The sequence below is a fragment of the Pyrus communis genome, chromosome 15 (assembly GCF_041283825.1).
Source record: "Pyrus communis isolate YQ-2024b chromosome 15, ASM4128382v1, whole genome shotgun sequence".
NCBI classification, from domain to species: Eukaryota; Viridiplantae; Streptophyta; class Magnoliopsida; order Rosales; family Rosaceae; genus Pyrus; species Pyrus communis.
Genome location: NC_142579.1, coordinates 3,868,384 through 3,894,330, shown reverse-complemented (window position 1 = coordinate 3,894,330; position 25,947 = coordinate 3,868,384). Strand labels below are relative to the sequence as shown.

Here is a 25,947-nt window from a genome sequence, read left to right as displayed (position 1 = left end):
AAGTGGAGATGGAGAATTTGAACTTAAGACACAATAGATAAAAGAAAAAATCCTAACTACCAAGGCAAATGAGCAATTCACCACTTGCATATTCTTTATTGACGATGTTTCTCGTTTTCTTTCATTAATGGAATGTTCCTTATCTTAAAACCAAAGAAGAAAAAATAAATAAATAAATAAATAAATTAAAAAAAAAATAATAAGAGTAACCACTAATAAAGAAACATAACCCATGCTATATACCAAATTTGAGTGCACTACAAGGGTTTAACTAGACCTGACATTCGTGTTGTGTAATACCCGTCAAAATAAACGGGTATATTGATCCAATCCGAACTCGAACTATTAATATTAACGGGTAATATGACTCAACCCGTTACTCGTTAAAGAAACTATATTTTAAACCAATAATAATCAAATGAAAAATATGATACTAAATTAGTATGTATATACATGCCACATTGTCACATAAATATTACTTCAAAACATAAAAACACATTTGTCTTCCGTTCCATGTATCACATAAATATTAATTAATAAAGAAGTGTGAATGATATAAAATAGGAAAAACTAGGTTCTCATCCCTATTTTTCCTACTCCATTGATTAAAAATCTTATTCCTTTTCAATTTTAGATCAATGCCCCTAGATTTTAATAAACGTCATTAATTATTTCAATAATTAAATATTTTATTTCTAAATATATTCATTTAGTGTTATAAACATTACATTTGGTCTATTTATATTTATGGCTAAAATTTTTTATCATTTATTTTTATTTTTAGTTTGTACCTATTTTTAATTTGCGACCCTTTTTTTAATTTGTACCAATTTTCTTTTCAGTTTTAATTTGTACCCATATATTAATTCTTTTTTGTGCCCATATTTTTTAAACTTTTATTTGTATTTGTACCCATATTTTTAAATTTATTTGTGCCCATTTTTAATTTTCCTAAATGTACCCATGCTAATTATATGTATTTATTTTATGTTTAAAATATATCAATAGTTAATTTTTAAAATATGTTAATAATTATGTGATCAATACATTATTTTTTTTTGCTATAATCTTTGTGAAGAACAACATTACTCTAAATTTGATTTTTAAGTATTTATTATATTTTAAAATATTAATTGAATTTGTTTAAATTTCATAATTTGTGGGACATTAAATGTATAAATGCATGAATTAAATCTCTTAAATGATACTAAGGACCTCAATCAAAATATTTAAACAAACAAGGTTTCAGTCTAACAATTAGGTTGATTAGGGACCGGAACCAAAATGACCCTATAAAAAAATTTATATATATAAACGCTCGTATTGACAAGCTTTACAACTTTCACGAAAGGCTCAATTACAAAATTCGTCACTATAATCACATAAACTATAAATCGAAATTTAACCATTGATTATCGTTTACATTTACGCTCCATTCTTCTTATCAAATACCAAATTTTGTTTTTCTTCAGATTTTCTTTTTTGAAAGCATGATCTTTTGGAGGATGCAGGAAGATGAACAATTCAAATTGTTGATATTACATTTAGAGTTTTACCATTAGTGAAATATTGCTTAGAGTTTATAAACTCTCTAGAAACTATATAATATCGACTCATATTTCAATTAATTAACCATAAATATTAGACGTGATATCAACCATTTGAACTGTTTATTTCTTTACATTCACTAAAAGATCATGTATTCAAAAAGAAAAATCTAAAAAACAAAATTCGATGATAAAATAAAGCATAACTGACAATCGACAGTTAATTATAAATAGATAGTTTATAGATTGTGGTGCCAGATTTCGAAGTGATCCTTCATGAACGTTGTAAAACTTGTCATTACGAGTGATTGTATATTTTCTTTTTAATTTTGCACATTTCTACAATAATAATTTTATTAATTTTGTCCTCAAATAAAACACACTATTCATGAGGTTGGAGGTTTTTGAAAATCTAAACAACAACAATAATAATAATAATAAGAAACTCTCGTGATAAAGGTAAAAAAAATATAAAATAAAAAAAAAATTTGTCAAACAATAGATTTTGTTAAATTAGATATTAGATTAGTTACCGACAGAGTTCAAACTCACGCCGTCATGCAAGCTTAGTATTAAAAGGCCTATATGGGTTCTGCAATTCGAGAAGCTCTGGATTTGCAGAAAGGAAAGGTTCAATAACCTGATTGTGGAGTATGATGCACGTGTTATGATTCGCATGGTAAATAAGGAGATTGTCGTCGATGCATCTTTGGAAAGTATCATGCATGATATTTGGTCTATAGTAAACGGTGTGAGGGCTGTTTCGTTCGAGTTTACTCGTTCGTGGGGATGGAAATCGAGTGACATATTCTGTGGCAACGTTCCAAAAAGGTGGGGGGTCGTTTAGCTGGGATTGTATCAGTCTAGAATTTCTTTTTAATATCTTAACTGAAAATGTAAATATTTCAATTAGAATCTAATAAGCTCTATCTTTGGATAAAAAAATTTAAAAAATAAAAATAAAATAAAAAAAATAATGAAAATGGTTTGAAAACTTTGAGTTTTAATGATAAAGACAAAATAAAGAGTTAAGTGAATAGTACCAGAATTGACTTTTTAGTGTGAAAATGTGGTTTTTCGTTAAAGTGAAAAGTACCGTGGGCTTTTCGTTAAAACTCCTTTAAAAAAAAAATGGCCAACCCAAGTTTTCCTAAATATGCCTTGTGTACAGTGCAGAGCATAAAATTAATTAAAACAGTTGGAATGTATTAGAGTTTCTCTAAAAACTTCATACGTTCTTGGTTTTTCTTGACGACTCCTCTCGTACTTACATATAAAACATTTACTAAGCCAGTGAGTCACATCCAGATGGATCATCATCATCGAAGGTGATTAAATATTGATCTGTTAATAAGATCATTCCACATTGACTGTTGACCATAAACTCTGTCCTTGGTGGGTCTCCTTAGCTTAACATGCTTATTGCGTGATTGAGCATTGTCCAGACCAGTATCTTGCTCTAATATTATTGAACACCGTGCGTTTTTAATTAATTTTCTTGCTAAGTAAAGTTGGTGTATGCTAATCATACATAATAAGACTAGTTTATGCCCAAACTGCACGTATATGAACTAGCTAATAATTATAACGGGATTATTTTCATCCAGCTCTAATTTTCTAAATTAAGCATTAACAATTGCCACTACAAAAAAAATGAGCACTGCACACAAAAAATTATATGTGCCTTTTGAGGCCAAAAAGCACCAACATTTGTGCTCATAGACCAATAGCAACAGTGCAGCAACTAAGTTTGTATCTGTGCCCTCTATGGGCGTCACCATTACTTATAGCACACAATATGATGTTTTGTGCCCAAAGCTAAGCACAAATACAACCCTTATTGTGTCTTACCTCTAATAAAGGCTACTGAATGTATGGTGTAAGATGGGCACAATTGCTATTTTAAAGGCTTAGATTGCTGTATAAATGTTAAAGCAAGGGCACAACTTTAAAATTGTGCCACTATTATATTTTAATAAATACAATAAAACTCCAGCACAATTAAAAATTTGTGGCATAATTGGATATTTTTTATTTAAACATGGAAATCATCAGGTTGCTCATAGAACCTAATTTCCACCTAAATTTAGAAACTTACAAATCATCCATTACAAACTAAACATAAATCAACATTAGCACTAAAATAGTGAAGTTAATATATTACATAACCCATGTCCTCGGCTAAGACCGATTCATGCAACCTAACAATACAACCCATCCAAATGTTAAACCAAAAAATACATGTTATCCTATGCTGGACATACCCGGGATTCTCTATATACAACAAAATATAACATATCCAAGCTTGTATCCCCAAGTCAAACGTACTAATGGTTAAACTAGCAATATATAAACAAAATACACATCTACAAGGGCTGCTTGATGACAACTAACCAGTATTCTCACTTTGGCAGTCCTCATGCATCATAGCACTAGAAATTGGAGGTCCACATTGCACATTCTTGTCATTTCCACCTTCGAAACGCGTTGAAATCTGAGCGTGTGAGCTTCCACACCCTTGCTGCTGAGTTAGGGATTCATTAATACAACTATGCCTCAGCCCAATTCTATTTTTTTTCATTTGGCCTAAAATAGAAAGAACCAAAAACTTCAAGTTAAAAAATTAGAGAAATAAATCTGAAATTTTAGAGAGACAAAGTGAGGAGAGAGAAATAGGCGGAGGACCTTGGGCGAGGAGTCCATTGACGGCTTCGTTGGGGAGGACCTGAGCGCAGTTTTTCACAATCTCCTTTAAGCTTTGCACCAAAAATTAAAAGCAACATATCATGATTGAAGAACACAGCAGCTGAAGAGCACTGCCGCAGTTCCATCAAGTAACACGACCAATACAGCAAAGCAAGAGGGAAATATGGAGTCCTCACCTCAGGCTCGTGTGAAGAAACAGAGCTGGAGGACGCCGCCGCAGTTCGAGGTGGAGCTGGACGGGTTCAACTGCTCTAAGACTCTCGTGTCTTGTTTAGTACAGCAAGTTAAGGTAGGTGGAAAAAGGATAAGAATGGCGACGGAGGCGAGAGAAGGGAGTCGGCAGCGAGATGAGGATAGGACGGAGGCGAGACCGTTTGTGTCGTGTGTCACCGAGAGAAACGATCGGCTTCATCACCAGCTCGGGCCTCATCACCCATCGACGCCACTGCTACTTCTCTCTTCGCCGTCCCGCACGCCGCTCTCATACCTGCAAAACACACAAAACCCGAACAAAATCATATGTTTCTTAGATCTGAAATTGAAGAAACTTGGCTATGAATTTGTAGAAACTAACTTGAGGATCGGAAAGATGATGGGAAGAGGATTATGAAGGTATAATTTGACGGTCTGTGGTGACAAGTGGAAGGCGGCGCTGTTGCCCGAAATCAAGAAAAGCAACGAAGGAACAAAACCCTAACTCAAGATGACTCTCGAAGTCGAGAGAATAAGTTGAGCGCCTCGTGGAAAACAGGGACACAAACGGAAAGAAAACAGAGAAGCGAGGGCAGTTCCGTCCGGACACTGGTCATCCACAGTACCCAACCCCTACGGGTTTTAGTATATATGACTAGATAGTTTTGCCCGCGCGTTGCTGCGGGATCACAAATTGTGTGAAAAATTTGTTTCAAAGATATAAAAAGATTGTATGACAGAAAATGCTGAATAAATCTTTATATACGAAAGATTTGATTGATACAATCTATATACAAAAGATGATGTGCATGTGAAAAAGATTAATCTTTACTTACATTCCTGCATTCTTACATTTTTCGAACTCACCTACTTTAACTCCTCCACACTCAATAGGCACGAACCTTCATCTTTCTTGTTGGATTAAAAGCTGGCAAATCGCAGAGCTGAAACCATTTTCATTCAATCACAAAGTTGTAGAATCAAAATATCAATTTTATCAATTTACGAAATCACAAATATGCAGATTAAATTGCATGTAAAGAAATGTGTAAATAGAAAAGTATCAAATTGCAAAAGAAATGTTAACACAACACCACTACAATAATAAGAAATCTCAAATAATAACATCTACCACATGATTTTTTAAAATGGATACCGGTAATAGATAACTTATAGCTTTCACTTGCTTACTGTTGTTAATGAGATACAAAATACAGCCAACAAAAGAAAACATAACAAATACCAAAAGAAAGATTAAGCTCCCAATCAAGTATTTAAATGAAAGAGATGTAAAGGTAGTCAAATAACTGAAAAACATCAATGTTTCAAATAATAACCATCACAAAATTATTCCACTCAAAGTCCCCTAAATAACACATCATGGGCATCCTGCCACGATTATCTGAGAATATATCATTGGTTACTGTTGAAAATATACTGCATTATCTTGAATTCAATGTACAAACAATGAAGAATGCACATGAAGAACACACAATTTCTTTGCAAAACAATTTTATAATGTTATAATGTTGAATTGGAAATTCAGAATGAACTTCATTAGTTCAATATGAAAAATTCAAGAATTTAATTACATTGAAAAATGAAAATCACGAAGCAACGAAGAAGCAAGCAAACTACAGAATTCAAAGAACCAAACATGCCAGAACTGAAACATTAAAAATAGCATTTACCTATTTCAAAGATAAAAAGTCCCAGATATCAGTATATCAGCACTCCCTGCAAAACACCAAAATGAGAAAATTAGAAAAATCTAATTTGATATCATTGTATCTTAAGAAACCACCAAATTTCCAATCAAAGAAAAAGTAATAAAAACCCCTGCATAAAATAATCAGAAGATAAAAGCTGAAATTTGTAAAGCATTTGTGCAAAGCACTTATTAGAGGAACTTACATATGGATGAAAGTGTTGGTCTCTTGTATCATGTTAGAGCAGCATTAGCTGGAATTTACAAATATAATACATTCTGAGCATTCGAATGATTCACTTTGCACAAAACCTAATCATGCAACTGTGCAGAAAAATAAAAAATGCACAATGACAAATTTCAATCTATAGTACTACAATAAAGAACGGAGAAAAAGTTACTTATTACAACCCCAGTTTTTATTGGTGTCATTACCCCCAATCTTGTACCATATACCAAGGTACTGAAAACATACTGTTTCACATTTAATTACACTGTTTCACATTCAACTGTGCACACATAAAATTAGTATCAAATTTATTTCAGTAATGGCTCAATGGTGTAAGGATTCTTTATCGCTTGTTTTGACTTAGACAAATTTTTTCATCATTGCGGCTTTATTTTTTTCTAATACCATCACGTAAAATAAATGCAAACCAAGAATATCTAGAACAATATAAATAAGGAATTTCAAAACATTATAGCAGAAAATCAATTACATGCAACTTTTCTTTAAACACTCTTTAAATGTAGAAAACAAAACTAACCTTTTTTGTAGTAGCGATGATAAGGAATTAAAAACCAAAACAACATCTGCTAAAAAATACAAAAAAGAAAAATCAAAATGAAAAAAAAAAAAAAAATCAATCTTCAAAACCATATGCAAAATAGCAGATTTGTGTCATCATCATTATCCTCACCATTATCATTATCATTACCCACTTGCAATTCCTTGCTGTCTGATATCAAATTACTCTTAATTCTCATCCAAGTTAATGGGTTTTGAATCACCACCAACTTCTACAATTCCCAAAGCACAAAATTCTAGTAAAGGGTATGCCAAAAACACAAATTCAAAATTCAATTTCTTTTTGTACAGGACAATAGAAAGATTGAGACTTTTTTTACTTCTACAATTCTACACACTTTCAAGCTCTAAATTTTCTTGGAAACAAACAGAAAGTCAAAGAAGTTGTACCTGGTCCAAGAGAAGAGCAGTGCTAGAAGAGATCTCTGGTGAGAAACTTAATAAGATGGACCAAACCATTGAACAAAGAAACCCAGTGAGACTAAAAGAACGATAATCAACCATAACAATTATAGTTAACAATAAATGTAAAAACCCAGAACCATTAACCTTCCTTAAAAATATGAACTATTGTCCTTATTACTATGTATTTAACCAGATCGCAAACAATCTCATTAGATCTCATGATATCATGAGGGGGCATAAACACATGCAATTATCAAGAAGTTAATTCTCCAATTTCTAATCACAAATTCCAAACATAAACAACGCAGTGCAAGGGATAAGAACATATTGGACTGATGAACGGAATAGCTAATGTGATGAAAATGCTCAAACCTTACCAACAACGCTGCAACTCCTGAAAAATCATAGACTCACAAAATCTGGTTTTACCAGGCAAACCGTGGACAACCCATTGCAATTTACTGCAAAACAAAATTGTTAGTATATCCAAAACACGATTAAAACCCACAAATCCATCACCAAAACAAATAATTTCCCTAACAAAATTAATCATATTAACAATTTTTTCAACCTGACATATAGATACACAACGACATGTATAAACATATCAGAGATATAGAGAGAGAAAGAGAGAGGTAGAGGTAGAGAGAGACCTGATGGTGTTGATGAACACTGGAGAGTGAGAAAAGCAGAGGACAACTGGAGGTTGCTAAAAGAGATTAAGTACAGTGAAAAATTAAATATTTGACTTCTGGGTACTTGAGAAGAAGTGAGATTTAGTTACCTATGTAAGGAGAGATTGGGAAATACTCTGAAACCCTTGCATCAGCAATCGCAAGATCAGGAAGAAAAAAAAACCTTGGAAACCAATTTTATGACCTTCCACATAGCGCCGACAAATCTAGGTTTACAGGGATGCAAAACTCATCTGAAAAAAAAGAACCCAAACAGAATCTCAAATAAAAAAATAAAAAATTTTAAAAAGAAAAAAGAAAAGGAAAACCACGATCACAAAACCCCATATTTGAACAAAAGAAAACCCCAGATGTAAGATCCGAAGAACTCACCAAGAAATGCTATCCTTTATGGGTAAAATTTTTCTTCGAATCAAACCGGAAGCGTTTATTGGTTGGGTGGTTTTTCAGCAAAACGGAGAAAGTGAAAGAGAGAAGTTGAGGTTTGAGAGCGAGAGAAGGGTGTGAGAGAGAGAGAGAGACGGACCTTCTTACATGCTTGAGAGAGAGCTCGGCTTTTCCATCCGTTTTTCCTTCCCGATGAGCAACACGTGTATGGGAGGAGTCTGGAACCAAACGCAGTACCTGACTTTTCCATTGTATTGAAGCGGACTGACGCGTGGATCTCTGGGGCAAGTTTGCCATTTAACTGTACCAAGCAGGTAAGACCACGGGAAACAAAGTACACACCAAGGGGCATTTAAGCCATTACACTGGTCATCCACAGTAGCACCCTGATTGGGTTTTAGTATATATAGATATAGGGCAAATAATTCGAAATGTACATTTGAGGGTGGTATTCTTATTTTATTTAAAACAAAGGGCACGAAAATATTATTGTGTCAATTTGAAATTAATAAACAATCTTACTATTGTGGAATAGGAAAAAGTAAATATGTAGAGGGCACAAAAACCATATTTTTTATTTAAATATATTAAATTAGAGGGCACGAAAACTGCTATTGTGTCTTTGTAAATTAATATTAAATTTTCATTTCTGATATTAAAAGGACACATGAAAATTGGATGGACATTTGGGCACAAAAGTCTCGATTTTCGTGCCCAATAATGTGTTTGTGTCAACTTTTTTTACATTTGGGCACAATACTTGGTGCCCTTTATAAAATGTGCACTGTTCCACCCTTTTAGTGTTCAAAGGGACACAAACTCCTCATCCGTGTCCTCAATTTTGTATCCATAGCCCATTTTTCTTGTAGTGTGCACAACAAAAATTATCGCGATGATGAAATATTGTGTGGTCCTGGTCCTGGACATGCATGCATATTAAAAATTCGTTAAGGACAATACGATACTGACCAATATCATTATATACATTCATCAATTTACCTATATAATTACCAAATTAAAGGGTCTTCTCTCCATGAACATTACTCCCAAATTGAGCGGTTGTCTGCTGGGTGGTCACACTACACTCAAATCTAATTTGTTTTCTTACAAAGATTGAGAGTGCATTTTATGTTATTAAAGCAGCAAGTGTAAACCCTATTATTTCAAAGTTGTACAGATATATATATATATATATATATATATATATATATATATATATTTCTTAAAAGAAAATTATAATATATACAGCAACAAAAGGAAACTCTATGCATTATATATAAAGGTATATAAAGTTTTTTTTTTATATATAGTTCTTATAATTTTCTAACTTAGAAACTAATCTACTATAATTAATAACTATAGCAGTCCTCACGTTTTGACAATACCAGCCGGTTGGCTAGCTGCTGTTCACCTGAGGACTGCACTCATCTTCCTTCCTTCCTTCTTACAACAAGCGCTTCACACAGCTAATGTTAGGTTTATGGTTCCTTAAGGGACATGTCGCGGCTCCGACTCTGCATTTTAACTCAATCAAGGATAATTCTTGCAGAAAGTGGGTTAAATGGAAAATCACTGAGCCATTTATGTCAAGTAAATAGATAAATATAGTTTTGTGGCTGGATTTTTATGAAGTTATCATTAAATGGGGACTTGAAAAATAAACGGCTCAAATGATTCAACTATAATTATTGGAAATGAGACTCCACAATGTGCGAATCTCTTGAGTTCTGTATTTTCAACAGAAGAGGGATAACTCAGCTCTATCTTCATTAAGAAATAACAACTGGAGACATGATGAGTTTGAAAATCCATAAGAAATATTAGAAAAACAAAATATTTGAAAACTGGCATTTATGAATTCATTCCCAGTGATATTCTCATTGAACCATATTTTGTCTCTTATATGTATTTCAAGCATCTTAGAGCAGTGTTTAGCAACCTATCATCAGTCAAATTATAAGGTATGGCCTACCAAAATAAATAAATCCTTAATCAAAATTATAGGTTGATTAAGGATCCACTTTGATATTGATTAAGATTAGAAATTTGACATAATTAAACATATGTAACCCAACTTGGTCATTTTACTGAATACATGAAGAAAAATTGCTACGCGTTGAATTAAACATGCATTGCCAAAAAATCATTTTGCTTAAGCTAGAAACATACGTAATTAAACTATTAGCTGTCTAAGAATGATATAGAAGTGGTAACCCAATTATTTGGGAAATTTTAATCATAGTAGATGACTTAGTCGTTGAATTTATATATTAGGGTCACAGGCTCTGTTTTGTCGTATTTTTTGCACTCTCTAATTCTCTATAAATACCTCTGCTTTGGAGGAGGGAGGGTTTGAACGCGGTAGGTTGATAATGAATGGTAAGAATCAAGACAATCCATTACTTGCAAAGTAAGAGTTAATTGGTTACAAGCATATAGTCTGTTGTGTTGATAAACATAAACGCATAATTAACTTGGTTTTATTTGAGTTTTAATGGAGATCATCAAATTAAAAATTCATATGTTGTCCACTTCGTTCCATTTCAGAATCAGAATACAAGGTAATAGGTTATTACACAAAATAAGACATTTGTCAAACTAAACCTCTGCTTTTTAAAATATACACACAATTGTCCCAAAATGCTTTAGATTTGAGAGTGGGCTGGGCACCTTACCAAAACCGTTGGGGTTCAAAACTTTCACTAAAGTCCAATATTCAACGTTGCAGAGAGTCGGACCTCGATTTGAAATAAAGCCCACCTATTAGCATAATAATTTTTCGGCTCTTTTTCCAAACATAAAAATTGTTTTCAAACAAAACTTTCTTCCCTACCGCTCAAACCCCTCGTATAAGCATTCCAGATCAAAATTGAGTAATGATAAGAATACCAACTATTTAAATTAAATTTTATAAACTATATGATTTGACTATTAACGATTGAATTATTACTTAAGTATTGACTAACGTATTTATTTTCTATTGGTGACACTCATATGATTTACTAATTTGATCTAAAAGTTGATCTACCAAGCATTACTCATCAAATTTGCCATGGCTCGTAGCTAGAATGCCAAATGTGATACATAACTATGGCTCGTAGCAGCGGTATGCTTATGTTATTCCTTCCCCTAATATTTTAGAGTTTATTTAGTTAGTTCTTACAAGATTTCAGATTGGGTAGTGTGTTCAATGTTGTCAATCACTATTCCTCTCAATTTTTTTTGCACTATGCATGGTTGTGCAATGGAATAGTGAATTTGATGTTAATCTTGTAGATACGAGAAACTGAAAAAAAGAAGGATACGAGCGCATTGTTATGTATTAACAGATGTACTGTGAAGATTGATTTATAATTGAATGGTGGAGATTGATCTAACTGATGAAAGCTATTAGAAGAGTTTGTTAGAAGGTTGTAGAGTGAGTTATTTTGCAGGCTAGGGTAAAATGTAAGCACTTTCTCATTTTTTTGTAATAAGTTCAACTTAGAAGATATCAATACTAGCTTCTTCTTTTTTTTTTTTTTTTTTTTTTTTTTTTAACCTTCATCTTCTTCTCTATTCGTGATTTGGATAGTTCTCATACCTTTTTCAATATGGTTATTACTATGTTCCCTATGTAAGACATGTAAGCAACACGGTACATAGATCACAGATATACCATTGAATCACAAAACTCAAGAACAATATGACAACACAAGAACAAGGAGAAAAATACCTGCATAACTCAATGCAGAAGATGAAGCCATCACAGCTTTGAAACTACTAGCTTTCTCCTCTTTAGCAAAACACAATTGCTCCCCAAATATCAGGTCTTTGGAACGAAATAAGCAGAGAGATCACAAGAGCAGTGGCTACGTTCACATATATACTGAATGTTTTCCTAACTATCCTCCTATTAGAATCAGTATGGGAATCAGACATTCAATCCATATTCGACACTAGAAAGAACTTACAGTCCTAATACAAGTCAAGCCCCTAAACATGAACCAACTTTCAATACATTTAATCCCAAAAGAAAAAGGATTATTTCAAGCTTATTAACAAGACTTTTCCATATCGAACTCATATACTATAACTGGTTCAATATGTCAAAAACATACTCACACTCTAACACCCTATACTTGCAGATGGAGAATCGATACACTGGCTGATTTTCTACTCAATCTTTTTTCCAATTGCCGTGGCTAAATATCTCTTCACCGGTGCATTTTGAAAGAGTAATGCTAGGGGAAGGCTGAAATATCTAATGTGAGTCTTCCGGCCGCTGAAAAGGTGGACTACTGTGACGAAGCCAATAGCTAGTCCCCTATTTAAAAGAAGAAGAATATTAAATATAAATATGCAGCTGTATCTGAACACAAAATGTGACACATTTTTTCCAGATAAAAACAACATAACAAGTATATGTCTATCTACAGAATATACAATTTACAACAGCTCAAAACCTTGTCTGTTTATTCACTTTTAGGCATCAATAAACAACATAGCATGTCTATGTCGAGCTACATGATTTGCTAAATATCAAATGACCAGTAGACCATCGAGTGGAGCTCCTTTAGCTTTTTGTTCCAAAGCAATAGTGATATTTCATTAAAGTTACACCACGATTACATAAAGGGTGCTAAACTGGGTGCATTTCTTAAGTGACCAAATCCTTAATCTGCAGTGAGTAAATCACAAAAAACAAACATAGTAAATCCCTTACATGGCCACCACAAACAATAGAATACAAAAGAACTAGTGGCGCAAATCTACCACAATAGGTACCACACAACCCCTAAGCGGCACAAACAAACACAAATTACAACGAAGCCGAGAAGGAAGCCATCGACGGCTCATCTCCACAGGAAAAAACAAGGCAGATCGTTCTCGAACAATTCGTAGTAACACGACCAAAGCAAGAAAACCCGCTGCAAATAAGCCCCCCTGTGGAAGGCTTCTTGGCCGAAGAGCAAACGTTGGCTCCATCATAGGTCCACACCACCGCCGAATCAAGATGGATCCGCATCAATTATGGCTCAAACAAGGTGAATTCGGCTCGAATTTGAGCATACAAGGTGGCTCAGCCACTGAAACTGCCAAGGAGCTCACGACGACCTTGCAGCCAATGACGCAAAGGTAAAAGAACGGCCAATTATGGTTGTGTACGTCTCTCTATGGAGAATTTGTAGCGTCAGACAGGGGCCATGTGTTCATGCAGCTACACACAGTATAGAAGTCCCTTGTATTTTTTCAACAACCAGGTCTATGAGGTAGTTTCATGCATGTAGAATGTTGATACGACCGTATTGGATGTCATTATTAAAAGTAGGGTTCAATATTAGAAGAATAACAAGTGGTGTCTAGTGGTGATGGAGAAACAGCTCAGCTTGTGTCATTGCCTAGCTGTTATCTTCGGTCCTCCCTCTCACCTACTGTTTTCATCCATTGCTTTCGGCTCTTCTTGCTGTAAAAGCCAAAGCTGGATAATAGATTAAGTTTAGAGGGATTGCAAGTCATCATGATGTTGGCATTAGCTGCCATCTTCCCTCCTCTCTTCTTCTTGTTTCTTCTTCCATATATGCTGCATCTTGTAATTGTTTTATTTATGAAATATACATCAAAACGTCAACATGGTATCAGAGCAGGAAAAATAACCTGCTTCTGCATTTCTTCCAGCTGATCGTATTCCATCTCCGATATGGCGGAAGAGAATTCTTATTCGTTTGGAGATGAAAATTCCCAGATACCTTCCTTCTCAACCGTATCGGAGGTGGATGTCAATCCAAATCAAAGATTAAGCTCGGTCTTGTTAAATGAGTTTAATTACTTACCTTGGTCGAGAGCAGTGAGTCTTGCCCTAGGTGGAAGGTCCAAGCTAGGGTTCATAAATGGAAGCATCAAAGTTCCTGATGTTTCTTCACCAACTTATGAAATATGGCTTTGCAAGGATCAGCTAGTTATGTCATGGCTCCTAAATTCCATGGAACGTAAACTAGCTGAAATATTCAGTTATTCTGAATCATCATTCAAACTATGGGAGACAGTCAAGGAGATGTATGGCAGCCAGAACAATGCTGCACGTGTGTTTCAATTGAAGAAGAACATTTCCAACATACAACAAGAAGGAAAACCCTTTGTTCAACTTCTAGGCAGCATGAAGAGCATGTGGAATGAGCTGGAAATGTATCGGCCTCACACAACTGAGGCGTCTTTACTACTGAAAAGGGCAGAAGAAGACAAGATATTCCAACTCTTGTCAAGTCTCGATTCAGGATACGAAGACCTACGAAGCCACATACTCATGAACCCCGAACTACCTTCCTTCACCAGCGTATGTGCAACAATCCAACGTGAAGAAGTACGAAGGAAAGTCATGAACACTGGCACAAAGACCAGTGTAACTGAAGCAAGGGCTTATCTAGCCAACGAAAGAAAATACAAAATGAAGAATCCACACTTAAAGTGCCAACACTGCAACTATACTGGTCACGTTAAGGAGACATGCTGGATTTTACATCCAGAATTAAAGCCAGAGTTCATGAAGGAAAACAAGGGCTCACAAAGACTGAACCGTGCACCACATAGAGCCAACAATGCAACTACCTCAACCTCTCATAGGTCTGATGCACTCAAGAGCTTCACTGCAAATCCAGCTGCACTCATAAATGAGTTTGCAGTGTATCTTCAAAGCAAGAAAGAAAGGATTAAGAGTGACCAAACGGTCGGCTTTGAAGATGGAAATTCAATAGCTTTGCTAGGCAAGTTTGCTGGATTTCTGACAGAAACACAGCACATGGCCCAAGATGACATGCAAGGTATCATGACTGCTTTTAAAACTGCTCTTAATATAAATATGATGCATGATTTGTGGATTGTTGATTCGGGTGCCACAGATCATATGACCAACCATGTTTCTAAGTTTCACAAGTTTGAAAAATTTTCAAAACCGTCTCAAGTCTCAACTGCCAATGGTGAGAGTTCTAAGGTTTTAGGGAAAGGAAATATAAACTTAATATCGGACAAAATTGAGTCAGTAGCCTTATTTGTTCCTTCTTTTCCATTTCAACTTCTATCTGTGGGAAAAATCACCAATACCTTAAATTGTTTGGCCATTTTCTCTCCTCACAATGTCATTTTTCAGGATTGCCTCACCAAGAAGACGATTGGTGAAGGGTTTTACCTAGATGGCCTCTATTACATATCAAAAAGTAGTCCCAGAGGATTTCAAGCCAAGTCCAGTCCATCCCAAGATAGTCAATTGTGGCATCAACGTTTAGCTCATCCTTCCCAACCTGTTTTGTCTTCCTTGTTTCCAAACTTAGGGAATGATTTAATTTCGTGTGAAACATGTCATTTGTCTAAAGCCACCAGATTGTCTTTTACCTCATCCTTATCTAGGACTAGTAAAGTTTTCGAACTAGTTCACTCAGATGTATGGGGACCAACGTTTGAATCTTTTGATGGTTATAAGTATTATGTAACTTTTGTCGATGATTTCTCTAGAGCCACATGGTTGTACCTTTTAAAGTCTAAGAGTGAAGTGATTGAAGTTTTTAAGGATTTTCACAATCTTGTTAAGAACCATTTTTCCTCTCAAATTCAAACCTTAAGATCTGACAATGGCACCGAATATATGTCCCATATCATGTCATTATATTTGAGCAAGCATGGTATCATGCATCAAACAAGTTGTGTCGGCACACCTCAACAAAATGGTGTAGCTGAAAGGAAAAATCGTGACATTCTGGAAAAAACGAGAGCATTAATGTTACAAATGAACGTACCAAAGAGATTTTGGTCACAAGGAGTCATGGCGGCTGTGTACATCATCAATAGACTTCCTAGCCGAGTCTTGGGGTTTAAATCTCCACTTGAAGTCATGAAAGGAAGAAAAATCGACCTTTCACATCTTAGAGTCTTTGGCTGTGTCTGTTTTGTTCATATACAGTCACACCATCGAGATAAGTTGGACCCTAGAGCTCTCAAATGTATTTTTCTTGGTTATTCATCAACACAAAAAGGATATAAGTGCTATGATCCTCAACTAAGAAAAATAATTGTATCTAAAGATGTACGATTCCATGAAGCTAACCTTTTTTTCAGCAAATCACATGAAGCCACAAGTCAGGGGGAGTGCATCTTAGACCTAATTCCTCTACCAAGAATCTGTACTTCTACACCTCCCATTGAAGTCAATAATGAAGGTACTCATCCTGATAATTCTGTGCATGATGATGACTCGGTGCATGATGATGACAACGGCAACATAGAAAATCCTCAAGGTGTGGATGACAATTTGAACGAGGATGAGACAAACCTCCCAGTACCTCGACGCAATCCTCGGCGTGATAGACAACCTCCCACAAGGTTTCAAGATTTTGTCACATATAAACCGAGGCATCCAATTTCAAATTGCGTGTCGTATCAAAAGGTAACTCCATCTCATGCTGCCTTTCTTAACAACATTTCAAGTCACAGTGAGCCTCAAAACTTTTATGAGGCTAATAATCAAGTTGTGTGGAAAGAAGCAATGAGAGATGAACTCAAAGCACTAGACCAACACAAAACCTGGAGCATCACCAAACTTCCACAAGGAAAAAAGGCAGTGGGCTGTAAGTGGATCTATAAGATCAAGTTTAATTCTGATGGTTCGATTGAGAGGCATAAAGCCAGGCTGGTGGCTCGAGGATTCACTCAAACATTTGAGGTGGATTACAAGGAAACATTTGCTCCTGTTGCAAAAATGAACTCAGTAAGGGTTCTATTGTCTGTTGCCGTCAATAAAGGTTGGTCTATGTATCAAATGGACGTGAAGAACGCCTTTCTACATGGTGATCTTGAAGAAGAAGTCTATATGAGATTGCCACCAGGACACCCTCAAAGCCAAAAGCCTAATTTGGTGTGTAAGTTACATAAGTCAATTTATGGACTGAAGCAATCACCACGTGCTTGGTATGAAAAACTAAGTACAGTTCTTCATAGCATTGGTTTCAAAATGAGTAATGCAGATTCATCATTATTTGTTCGCACAAGAGCTGCAAGCAAATTAGTTGTGTTGATATATGTGGATGACTTAATAATTACAGGTGATAATGCTGCTGAAATCACCACACTCAAACAGTCACTTCAACAACAATTTGCGGTTAAAGATCTTGGGGTGTTGAAGTATTTTCTTGGAATCGAAATGGCATCTTCTTACAAGGGACTATTTCTTAATCAACGAAAGTACGTCATGGACCTACTTAAAGATGCCAATATGAGTGATGCCAAGCCTGCACTTACCCCTCTTGATAGCAAGCTCAAGCTTGACTTGGGAGGCACGCCACTCTCGGATATCAGCTTATATCAGAGGCTTGTCGGCAAGCTGATCTACCTAACGATCACCAGACCAGACATCTCACATTCAGTAAGTATTGCCAGTCAGTTCATGCACTCTCCCACCATCGAGCATATGAACCTTGTCAAAAGAATCTTACGTTACTTAAAAGGGTCTGTTGGTCGTGGCATCCTCATGGCAAAGAATGACAACAATCAAATCATGGGGTACTGTGATGCTGATTGGGCAGGAAACGCAATCGATCGCAAGTCCACCACTGGTTATTGTACCTTTGTTGGTGGAAACCTGGTCACGTGGAAGAGCAAAAAAACAAACTGTCATCGAAGATCAAGTGCCGAAGCTAAATATCGTGCAATGGCCTCAACCGCGTATGAGCTGATATGGCTAAAAGGACTTTTATGTGACTTAGGTGTGTTCACAGCTCAACCAATGACCTTATTTTGTGACAACCAAGCTGCCATGCACATAGCATCAAACCCCGTCTTTCACGAGAGGACGAAGCATATTGAAGTCGACTGTCACTATGTCCGTGAACAAGTACAGTCGCAGGTGATTCAGACACATTATGTAAAAAGCTTCGATCAGCTGGCTGATATATTCACCAAACCTCTGGCTTCTCATCAGTTTCAAAGACTCCTCTCCAAGCTTGGATCCATCAACCTACTGGATCCAGCTTGAGGGGGAGTATTGGATGTCATTATTAAAAGTAGGGTTAAATATTAGAAGAATAACAAGTGGTGTCTAGTGGTGATGGAGAAACAGCTCAGCTTGTGTCATTGCCTAGCTGTTATCTTCGGTCCTCCCTCTCACCTACTGTTTTCATCCATTGCTTTCGGCTCTTCTTGCTGTAAAAGCCAAAGCTGGATAATAGATTAAGTTTAGAGGGATTGCAGGTCATCATAATGTTGGCATTAGCTGCCATCTTCCCTCCTCTCTTCTTCTTGTTTCTTCTTCCATATATGCTGCATCTTGTAACTGTTTTATTTATGAAATATACATCAAAACGTCAACAGACCGGTTGTACAGAAGAAGAATTTGCTCCCCTTGAATGGCCGAATGTCATAATCGGATCTTGAGACAATAATACAAGAGGAAAGTCTTTCCTATTTGCCTTCTCCAATTACATTTTCCACTATGGTTCACTTGCACAATAACAATAGAGAAATCGACATACAAAGTGACAAAAAATGAGCGGGAAAGGTTAACTAATAAAAGATTGATAAGAAATATAGTTAGAATTCATGATAATACAATATCATGTGCATATCTACACATTGCTACGTAGTATTACAGTTTAGTGGTATTCGTCTTCATTCGTAATTAAGATGTCTTAAGTTCGATTCTCGTCAAAGGAAAATTTAAACCACAGTATTACCAGTCTATTGTGAGGCTTAGCTCACTTCTCCATCCCTTTAATGTAGAGAATATCGTTTATTAAAATAAAAAATATCATATGCATCACACATATTGCATTTATACGTAAGTTATTCTCGTCTATAAAAAAAAAAATAACAACATTTGTCCAACTTCTAGGTTCTTTGGTTAATCTTTGGTATGCCCCCTGAAATTTAAACCTTTCTTCTTTTTTTATTTTCTGTTTTTTTTTGGCATTTCAGTCTTTTTCGTTGAGAATGGGATATTGGAACCAATTTTTATTTTTCTCTTGCGCACAGCGCCGTCAGATCCACACTCGAAGTGGCGTCAGTGTGGGTAGATGGAAGAAGATCCGAGAGAAGGAACAAGACGATGATGGATTTGACTGAAGGAGATTGAGAGTGGGTTAAGTCTTATAATGAACTAATAACAATATGGTTAAAATCGCCTTTAATAAGAATTAAACATAAGATCTCTTAGTTAAAAATAAAAAAGAATATCATTATACCGTAATATATAGGGGTGGAAAAAATTCCCGAAAATCCCAAACCGAACCGAAAAAATCCCGATCCCAAACCAAAAATTTCCCAAACCGAAATTCCCGAAATTTTCGGGATGCTATCCCGAACCAATCCCAAAATTTCGGTATGGGATTTGGGATTGGCTTCTCGATATTTCGGGAATCCCATACCAAACCGAAAATATATAATATTAATTACTATATATATATATTTATACATATATATATTATTCTTTTATAATTGATGCTAGTAGTTTCTAATTCATGCTCAGCAACCTAGAATGCCCTACACCTTGCATATTTTTCATGTTCTGTTTGATATTTATGTGGATTTTATTATTGCTGTTGTCATGGCTGATGATTTCAGAAGGCTTGATTCTTTTGTCTCTCAACAGATTGCAAAAAAAGTTTTAATTAATTTGAATTTTGACTATGATAAAAAGAGTCAAGCATGCCAGTGTTCAATTAAATGGTAGTGTGAATGAAATGAAATTCCTAGTTCATGAATGTGTTCTTGAATTATATATTTGAAGAACAATTCATAATTTCATATTTCAATTTGGGATTCCCGATTTGTCCCAAAATCCCGAAAATATTTCGGGATTCCCGAAATTTGGGATTCCCGAAAATTTGGTTTGGGATTGGTCTTCAAATTCCCATCCCGAAAAAATTCGGTTTGGGATTCAGGATACTAGTTTCGGTATGGTATCCCATACCGAACCACCCCTAGTAATATAAGTGGCACAAAATGGTGATATGCTTAAAAAACTAAATAAAATTAAGTTTCATTTGGGTCATACCAAAAAATAAGCATTTATAATACGGAGAGATTTTTCAAAGTGTCCGAAACACGGCGTGTCTCTATACAATTGGTGAGATTCTTGTACTAAAAAATTAATAACTTAAAAAATAAAAAATTTTACCACTTATATAATAACACGTGATGCATAAAAAATAAAATTAATAGCAGAAAAAATAAAGTCCCCACCATTTATGTCATGTTAAATGGAGTATTTATCAATAGTAGCCAAAATTCAAGTGATTTGGATTTCATGGGTATTCACGTCTATCTAAATTAGTTTTTTGATATATTTAAAAAATTTTATAAAAAATGACATTTATGAAATTTGATGTTAAATTTTTTGACTATTATTAATAAATACTCTGTTAAAAGAGAGGCCAATCAAGTTGCCCATAGAATTTTTGTGCGGGGATGGGTTGTTGTTGTTGTGGCATGAAGAACCTTCGGACTTAATTGCGGATGACTAGTTGAAGAAGTTTCCTATTAATCGTTTTCCATTGTAATTTGTTTGTGAAGGTATCTTTTAGTTAATTGTGCAAGATGTTTTTTTTTCTTCGATCGGGTTGAAATCTTCGGTAAGATCTTTATCAAAGCTTATATATGCACAATATCCTCCTATTGTATGGTTTCTAACTTTCTTAATAAACATCGTACTTTCTCAACAAATCAAAAAAATAAAAAAAAACACTTGGTGTATTCTTCATCCATGGGTGCTTCCTTGCTTTCGTACGTGTCACTGTAAGTTAACCAATCATCAATTCAGCCATCGACCACGACCATTTCCATTTCTCCTCTCCCAAGATCGCCCCTTTGTCCCCGCTCCCATTTCTAAGTTCCAAAGGTCATCTCACTACCACTACCACTACCACAACCGCCGCCGCGTTCTTCCGCCGTCTGCTTCTCTTCTCCTCCAGGTACTGCAGTTGTCCTCCTCCTTAATTCTTACCTTCTGTATTTCAATTCTGCGTTTTGATTTCTTAGTTTGATCTTCCATCTCTAGCGTTAATTAGTTAGAATCAAGGATTTTGCTTTACGGTATTGGAACCGCAATTAACCATTTTTCTATGATTTTATTGTTTAGTTTTTAATATTTTTATGTGTTTGTTGATGATTAAGTAGTAATGCGATTGGACATCCGTCAGTTTATTCCTTCTTAAGACCCTCTGCTCGTAGAGCCAAGTTGGCCAGAACAATGTATATGGGCACAAGTTCGCATCTCATTTTCCTTAATTTAGATTAGTTAATTAACAATATTGCACCAATAAAAAAAGGAACTAGTCAAAAAGGTAGAATCTTTTTTTTATTCCTTCTTTTTATTTGTAGAGCTTTAGTGCTAAACACGAATGTTATGCCATGTTCTTTTGAAACTTTTATGTCATTCATTGTCGTCGAATATGCTTCTGAGATATGGTTGTGCTCTATATCGTGGATTTTTTTGTGTGTTAATTTTTGGGGGTTGGGGGTTTGATTGAGGCAGATATGGATGCCAGTACTGGTCCAAGTCTCTACCCGTTGCACCGGTCTAAAACTCTTCACCTGGTTTGTTACAGGCTTAATTCCTGTTTTCCTTCTTCTTTTTTTGTCCTTTTAAATCGTGGTCTTTGAAGTGCATTCAGGTGTTTTCTGACTAAGTGATCATATATCCAGGTAAGGCATGGACAAGGGATTCACAACGTGGAAGGCGAGAAGGATCAATCGGCATACTTGTCTTATGATCTTTTTGATGCACATCTTACCCCTCTTGGCTGGAGTCAGGTAATTACTAATGAAACTGATTAGTTGAGTTTATGTTTGGTATAAAAAATGCTATTACTGTAAATCTTTTCAAACTCTTTAAACCGATAAGAGTTTTAGGGTTTGTTCAGTATATGCTGGCTGTACTAGAAATACTGTATTTTTTTTTTTTTTTTTAATATTTCTGTAAGTTTAATGTTGTACTGAACCAATATTTCTATAAGTTTTTACGTTCCTTGTGTCTGCTGCTAAGTGGTCTTTTTATTTATCCCACAATAAATCAACAAATGCCATGTAATAAATTTTTTCTGTCATAACAGGTTGATAATCTGCACAAGCATGTTCAAGCATGTGGACTTTTCAAGAAAATTGATTTGGTCATAACATCTCCTTTGTTAAGGTATCTCCTGTTCAAATTTTATTTTTTCCTAAAACTTCTATGATCAGGTTCTGCATGGATATCATTAGAGCAGTCCCACTTTTTCTTGTGTTTTTTTTTTTTTTTCTGTGAACTTTCATGACACTTACTTTTTTGATAGAATTTTGAGGAAGAAATGCATACACTCGTTCTCTAATACATAAGCTTGTAAAAACCCATTTACTTTGTGGAAAGAAAATAACCAATAGCATTATATGACAGATTCTATGAGACAGGTGAAATTATGCACCAGTTTAATCTTTAAGATCATCTTTGCTTCCATCTCTGAATGAAGAAGGATACTACCTTTTCAATTAGGTTGGTTGGGCTCCTTTCATGTGTCAAAAAAGAGCTTTGTATCTTGCACTGTATAATTACAACATTTGCTTCTTGTTTTTTGTAAAGAAAACAAAAAGAACGGCTGCAGCCTGCAGGTACTCTTGCTTCAATGGATTAGTTAAGAATTTACATTTGTTGAAGCGAGTTGGATTCAAATAGACATTAAGATGACGAGGTGCTGTTGAAATGATTTAGAAACTTAGTGAACATTTATTTTTTCTTTTAGAATTATAATTTCAGTTTTGCACTTGACTAATTATTGAATGATTGGATAAGTATATGTTCCTTGAAACCTTAAGCTGCTGTTAAGGCACTTTTGTTTATAACCAATAGTTGCCTTGTAGGACCATGCAGACAGCAGTGGGTGTTTTTGGGGGTGAAGCATACACAGATGGGATAGATGTACCTCCTCTAATGGTTGCAAATGCTGGGAACAGTAACCATCCTGCAATTTCAAGTCTAAACTCCCCACCATTTATAGCAGTGGAGCTTTGCCGCGAACATTTGGTATGCCATGTTAAAAGTTAAAATTAGTAACAGCTATGTAGGCTATGCATAGAAGATACAAAGAAACACACAGAGAGATGGGGTCTGGTTTGGGTAATTTGGACTCCACTCATGCAATAACAATAAGAAAATGAAAGTGGTTCATTTCAAAATTTCCTTCTCTCACCCTTCACGCAACCACTGGGTTTTAACTGGACATTGTACTTAAATGTGTGTTTTTCTCTTCTCCTGCAGGGTGTTCATCCATGTGACAAGAGGAGAAGCATTAGCGAGTATCGGCCTCTTTTTCCTGCAATTGATTTTTCACTGGTAAGTGACTTTTTGCAATTGAATTGACAAAAGCTATGGCCGTCGGTTTACTAGCTTTGGTTTTAGTTGCTTGTCTAACCATCAACTTTGATTGATTGTTTAGATAGAAAATGAGGACGACATTTTGTGGATGCCTGACATTAAAGAGAAAACTGAACAAGTGGCAGCTAGGGGAGTGGAGTTTTTGAACTGGTGATCTCTTAATTACTCTTAAGTTCCATTGCATTTTGGTAACTGCTTTCTTTATTATTCATGACCACAAAAAGAATCACTGAGGAAAAGAAAAGGTGAAAAGAAAGAGAATGATATCTTAACTTAACTTAAAATTGTGGCGAGCAACATGAATTCTTTTCTTGGTGCCTACAGGAAAATTGTTATGTTGCGGGTATGCTGCGCCAATTCATGTTTTTAAGGCGTTGGCATGCTGTCTCGCAATGTGGAAAGGTGTTAACTGTTAATTCTTTCTTTTTCTCTTCTCTCAATTGGTCCAGGTTGTGGACGCGTAAAGAGAAGGAGATTGCAATTGTTAGTCACAGTGAATTCTTGTTTTATACCTTGAGTGCTTTTGGAAATGATTGCCACCCGTCTATCAAGAGCGAAATATGCACTCCGTAAGTGTTATGGTGGTTGTTTTATCCCAACTTTTAAGTCAAGAGCATGCACATTACATTCTGCAGCACAGGGTAATGTTTATTCTTTAAACTAGGGAGAACCAGTCCCTTTCTTTTTCTCTTTTTAATTTCGGAACTGCTAAGCTTAAGAGTGGAATTCGGTTTGTGCAGCTTTGCTAATTGTGAGCTTCGTTCAGTGGTGTTTGTTGATAGGAGGTGAGTTTCTTGTTCGCTAAATTTAGACGCGCGCGCGCAGAGTCACACGCACACGCATTCTAGCTTATGCAGAAGTTTAATATTTTGTCTTCTATGTGCAGTTTAATGGGGTCTGATTCTTCAATAACTAATTATCCTGGAAAGATCCCTCGTGGGCCTGATCTTCCTAGTGACGTTGCTGATGAGAAGAAGTCAGAGAAGGGCGCTTCCGTGTAATTATATGCACGCCACGATGATGGATGGACAGTCTTACATAAATAATACCAGATATCCTATTGGCAATAAACTTATGTAGCTTGAAGTTTTGTGATCAACCGCGATAATGGAGTGCCCTTACTATTGAGGTGCGACCTATGTAAGATCCCACATTGCCCAGAGGAATAATCTTTATACGTATATTTTCATCTCTACTTAGCACGAGACCTTTTAAGAGCTCACTGGCTTCGGGTTCCATGGGAACTCTGAAGTTAAGTGAGTAACGCGTGAGAACACTCCTATGATGGGTGATCCACTGGGAAATTCTCGTGTGAGTTTCCAGAAATAAAACCGTGAGGGCGTGATCGAGGCCCAAAGCGAACAATATTATGCTACGATGGTGGAGCGGGCCCGGGATGTGGTGTATCCCAGGTTGGGATGTGACAATTTGGTATCAGAGTCTTACCCTAGCTGTGGTGTGCCGACAAGGATGTCGGGCCCTTAAGGGGGGTGGATTGTAAGATCCCACATCCCTCAGAGAAGGGATCCTTATATGTATATTCTCATCTCTACCTAGCACAAGACCTTTTGGGAGCTCACTGGCTTCGGGTTCCATGGGAACTTCGAAGTTAAGCGAGTAACGCATGAGAGCACTCTCATCGCTTTGGGTTCCATAGGAACTCCTAAGCGAATAGCGCACGAGAGCACTCCCATGATGGGTGATCCATTGGGAAGTTCTCGTCTGAGTTTCCAGAAACAAAACCATGAGGACGTGGTCGGAGCCCAAAGCGGACAATATCGTGCTATGGTGGTGGAGAGGGCCCAGGATGTGGTGGATCCCGGGCCGGAACGTGACAACCTACCTCTCCTGGTCTTCATCTTTCTCATACCAAGTACGTTGGTCTACTAAAGCGCACCAATATGCTTGTAAACTTTGCACTACTCCTATTGCTTCGCGAGCGCAGGTTTCTAATCACGATGGTACTCTCCTCTCTGATTTCGACACCTATTTTGGTTCCTTACAGTATCTTACCTTCACTCGTCCCGACATTGCATTTGATGTTAATCACATCGTTCAGTTTGTGTCTCGGCCAACCAATACACATCTTATCAAGGCCAAACACATTTTGCATTGTGTTAAGGGCACTGTTGATC

The 25,947-nt window shown here is 35.9% G+C and overlaps 1 protein-coding gene and 2 long non-coding RNA genes across 14 annotated transcripts; 1 reads left to right on the top strand and 2 right to left on the bottom strand.

The window, feature by feature from the left end:
- Window positions 1–3,655: 3,655 nt before the first annotated feature.
- On the bottom strand, window positions 3,656–4,914 carry LOC148690384 (uncharacterized). The gene is made up of 3 exons (XR_015957385.1): window positions 4,828–4,914; window positions 4,430–4,740; window positions 3,656–4,303 (listed from the first exon to the last, which is right to left on the bottom strand). It is a non-coding gene; the product is annotated as an uncharacterized LOC148690384 (long non-coding RNA).
- A 275-nt stretch (window positions 4,915–5,189) lies between these two features.
- Window positions 5,190–8,832, bottom strand: LOC148690383 (uncharacterized). Of its 9 annotated transcripts, none has more exons than XR_015957384.1 (9): window positions 8,434–8,581; window positions 8,151–8,294; window positions 8,020–8,075; window positions 7,352–7,827; window positions 7,074–7,173; window positions 6,921–6,966; window positions 6,360–6,407; window positions 6,137–6,182; window positions 5,190–5,389 (listed from the first exon to the last, which is right to left on the bottom strand). It is a non-coding gene; the product is annotated as an uncharacterized LOC148690383 (long non-coding RNA). The 9 variants fall into 9 exon arrangements; XR_015957382.1 differs by having other exon boundaries at window positions 8,020–8,065; XR_015957381.1 differs by having other exon boundaries at window positions 8,020–8,294.
- A 12,357-nt stretch (window positions 8,833–21,189) lies between these two features.
- Window positions 21,190–25,001, top strand: LOC137741950 (phosphoglycerate mutase-like protein 1). 4 transcript variants are annotated; one of them, XM_068481658.2, is made up of 10 exons: window positions 21,190–21,377; window positions 21,941–22,002; window positions 22,111–22,218; window positions 22,518–22,597; window positions 23,299–23,461; window positions 23,696–23,770; window positions 23,874–23,962; window positions 24,262–24,381; window positions 24,553–24,597; window positions 24,699–25,001. In XM_068481658.2, exons 2-10 carry the CDS (start codon window positions 21,943–21,945, stop codon window positions 24,811–24,813), a joined length of 855 nt encoding a protein of 284 aa, XP_068337759.2. In that variant the 5' UTR covers window positions 21,190–21,377; window positions 21,941–21,942; the 3' UTR covers window positions 24,814–25,001. The 4 variants fall into 4 exon arrangements, 3 of the variants coding, with proteins under 3 accessions (XP_068337759.2, XP_088542088.1, XP_088542087.1); XM_088685962.1 differs by lacking the exon at window positions 21,941–22,002 and having other exon boundaries at window positions 21,196–21,377; XM_088685961.1 differs by lacking the exon at window positions 21,190–21,377 and having other exon boundaries at window positions 21,822–22,002.
- The last annotated feature ends 946 nt before the right edge of the window (window positions 25,002–25,947 follow it).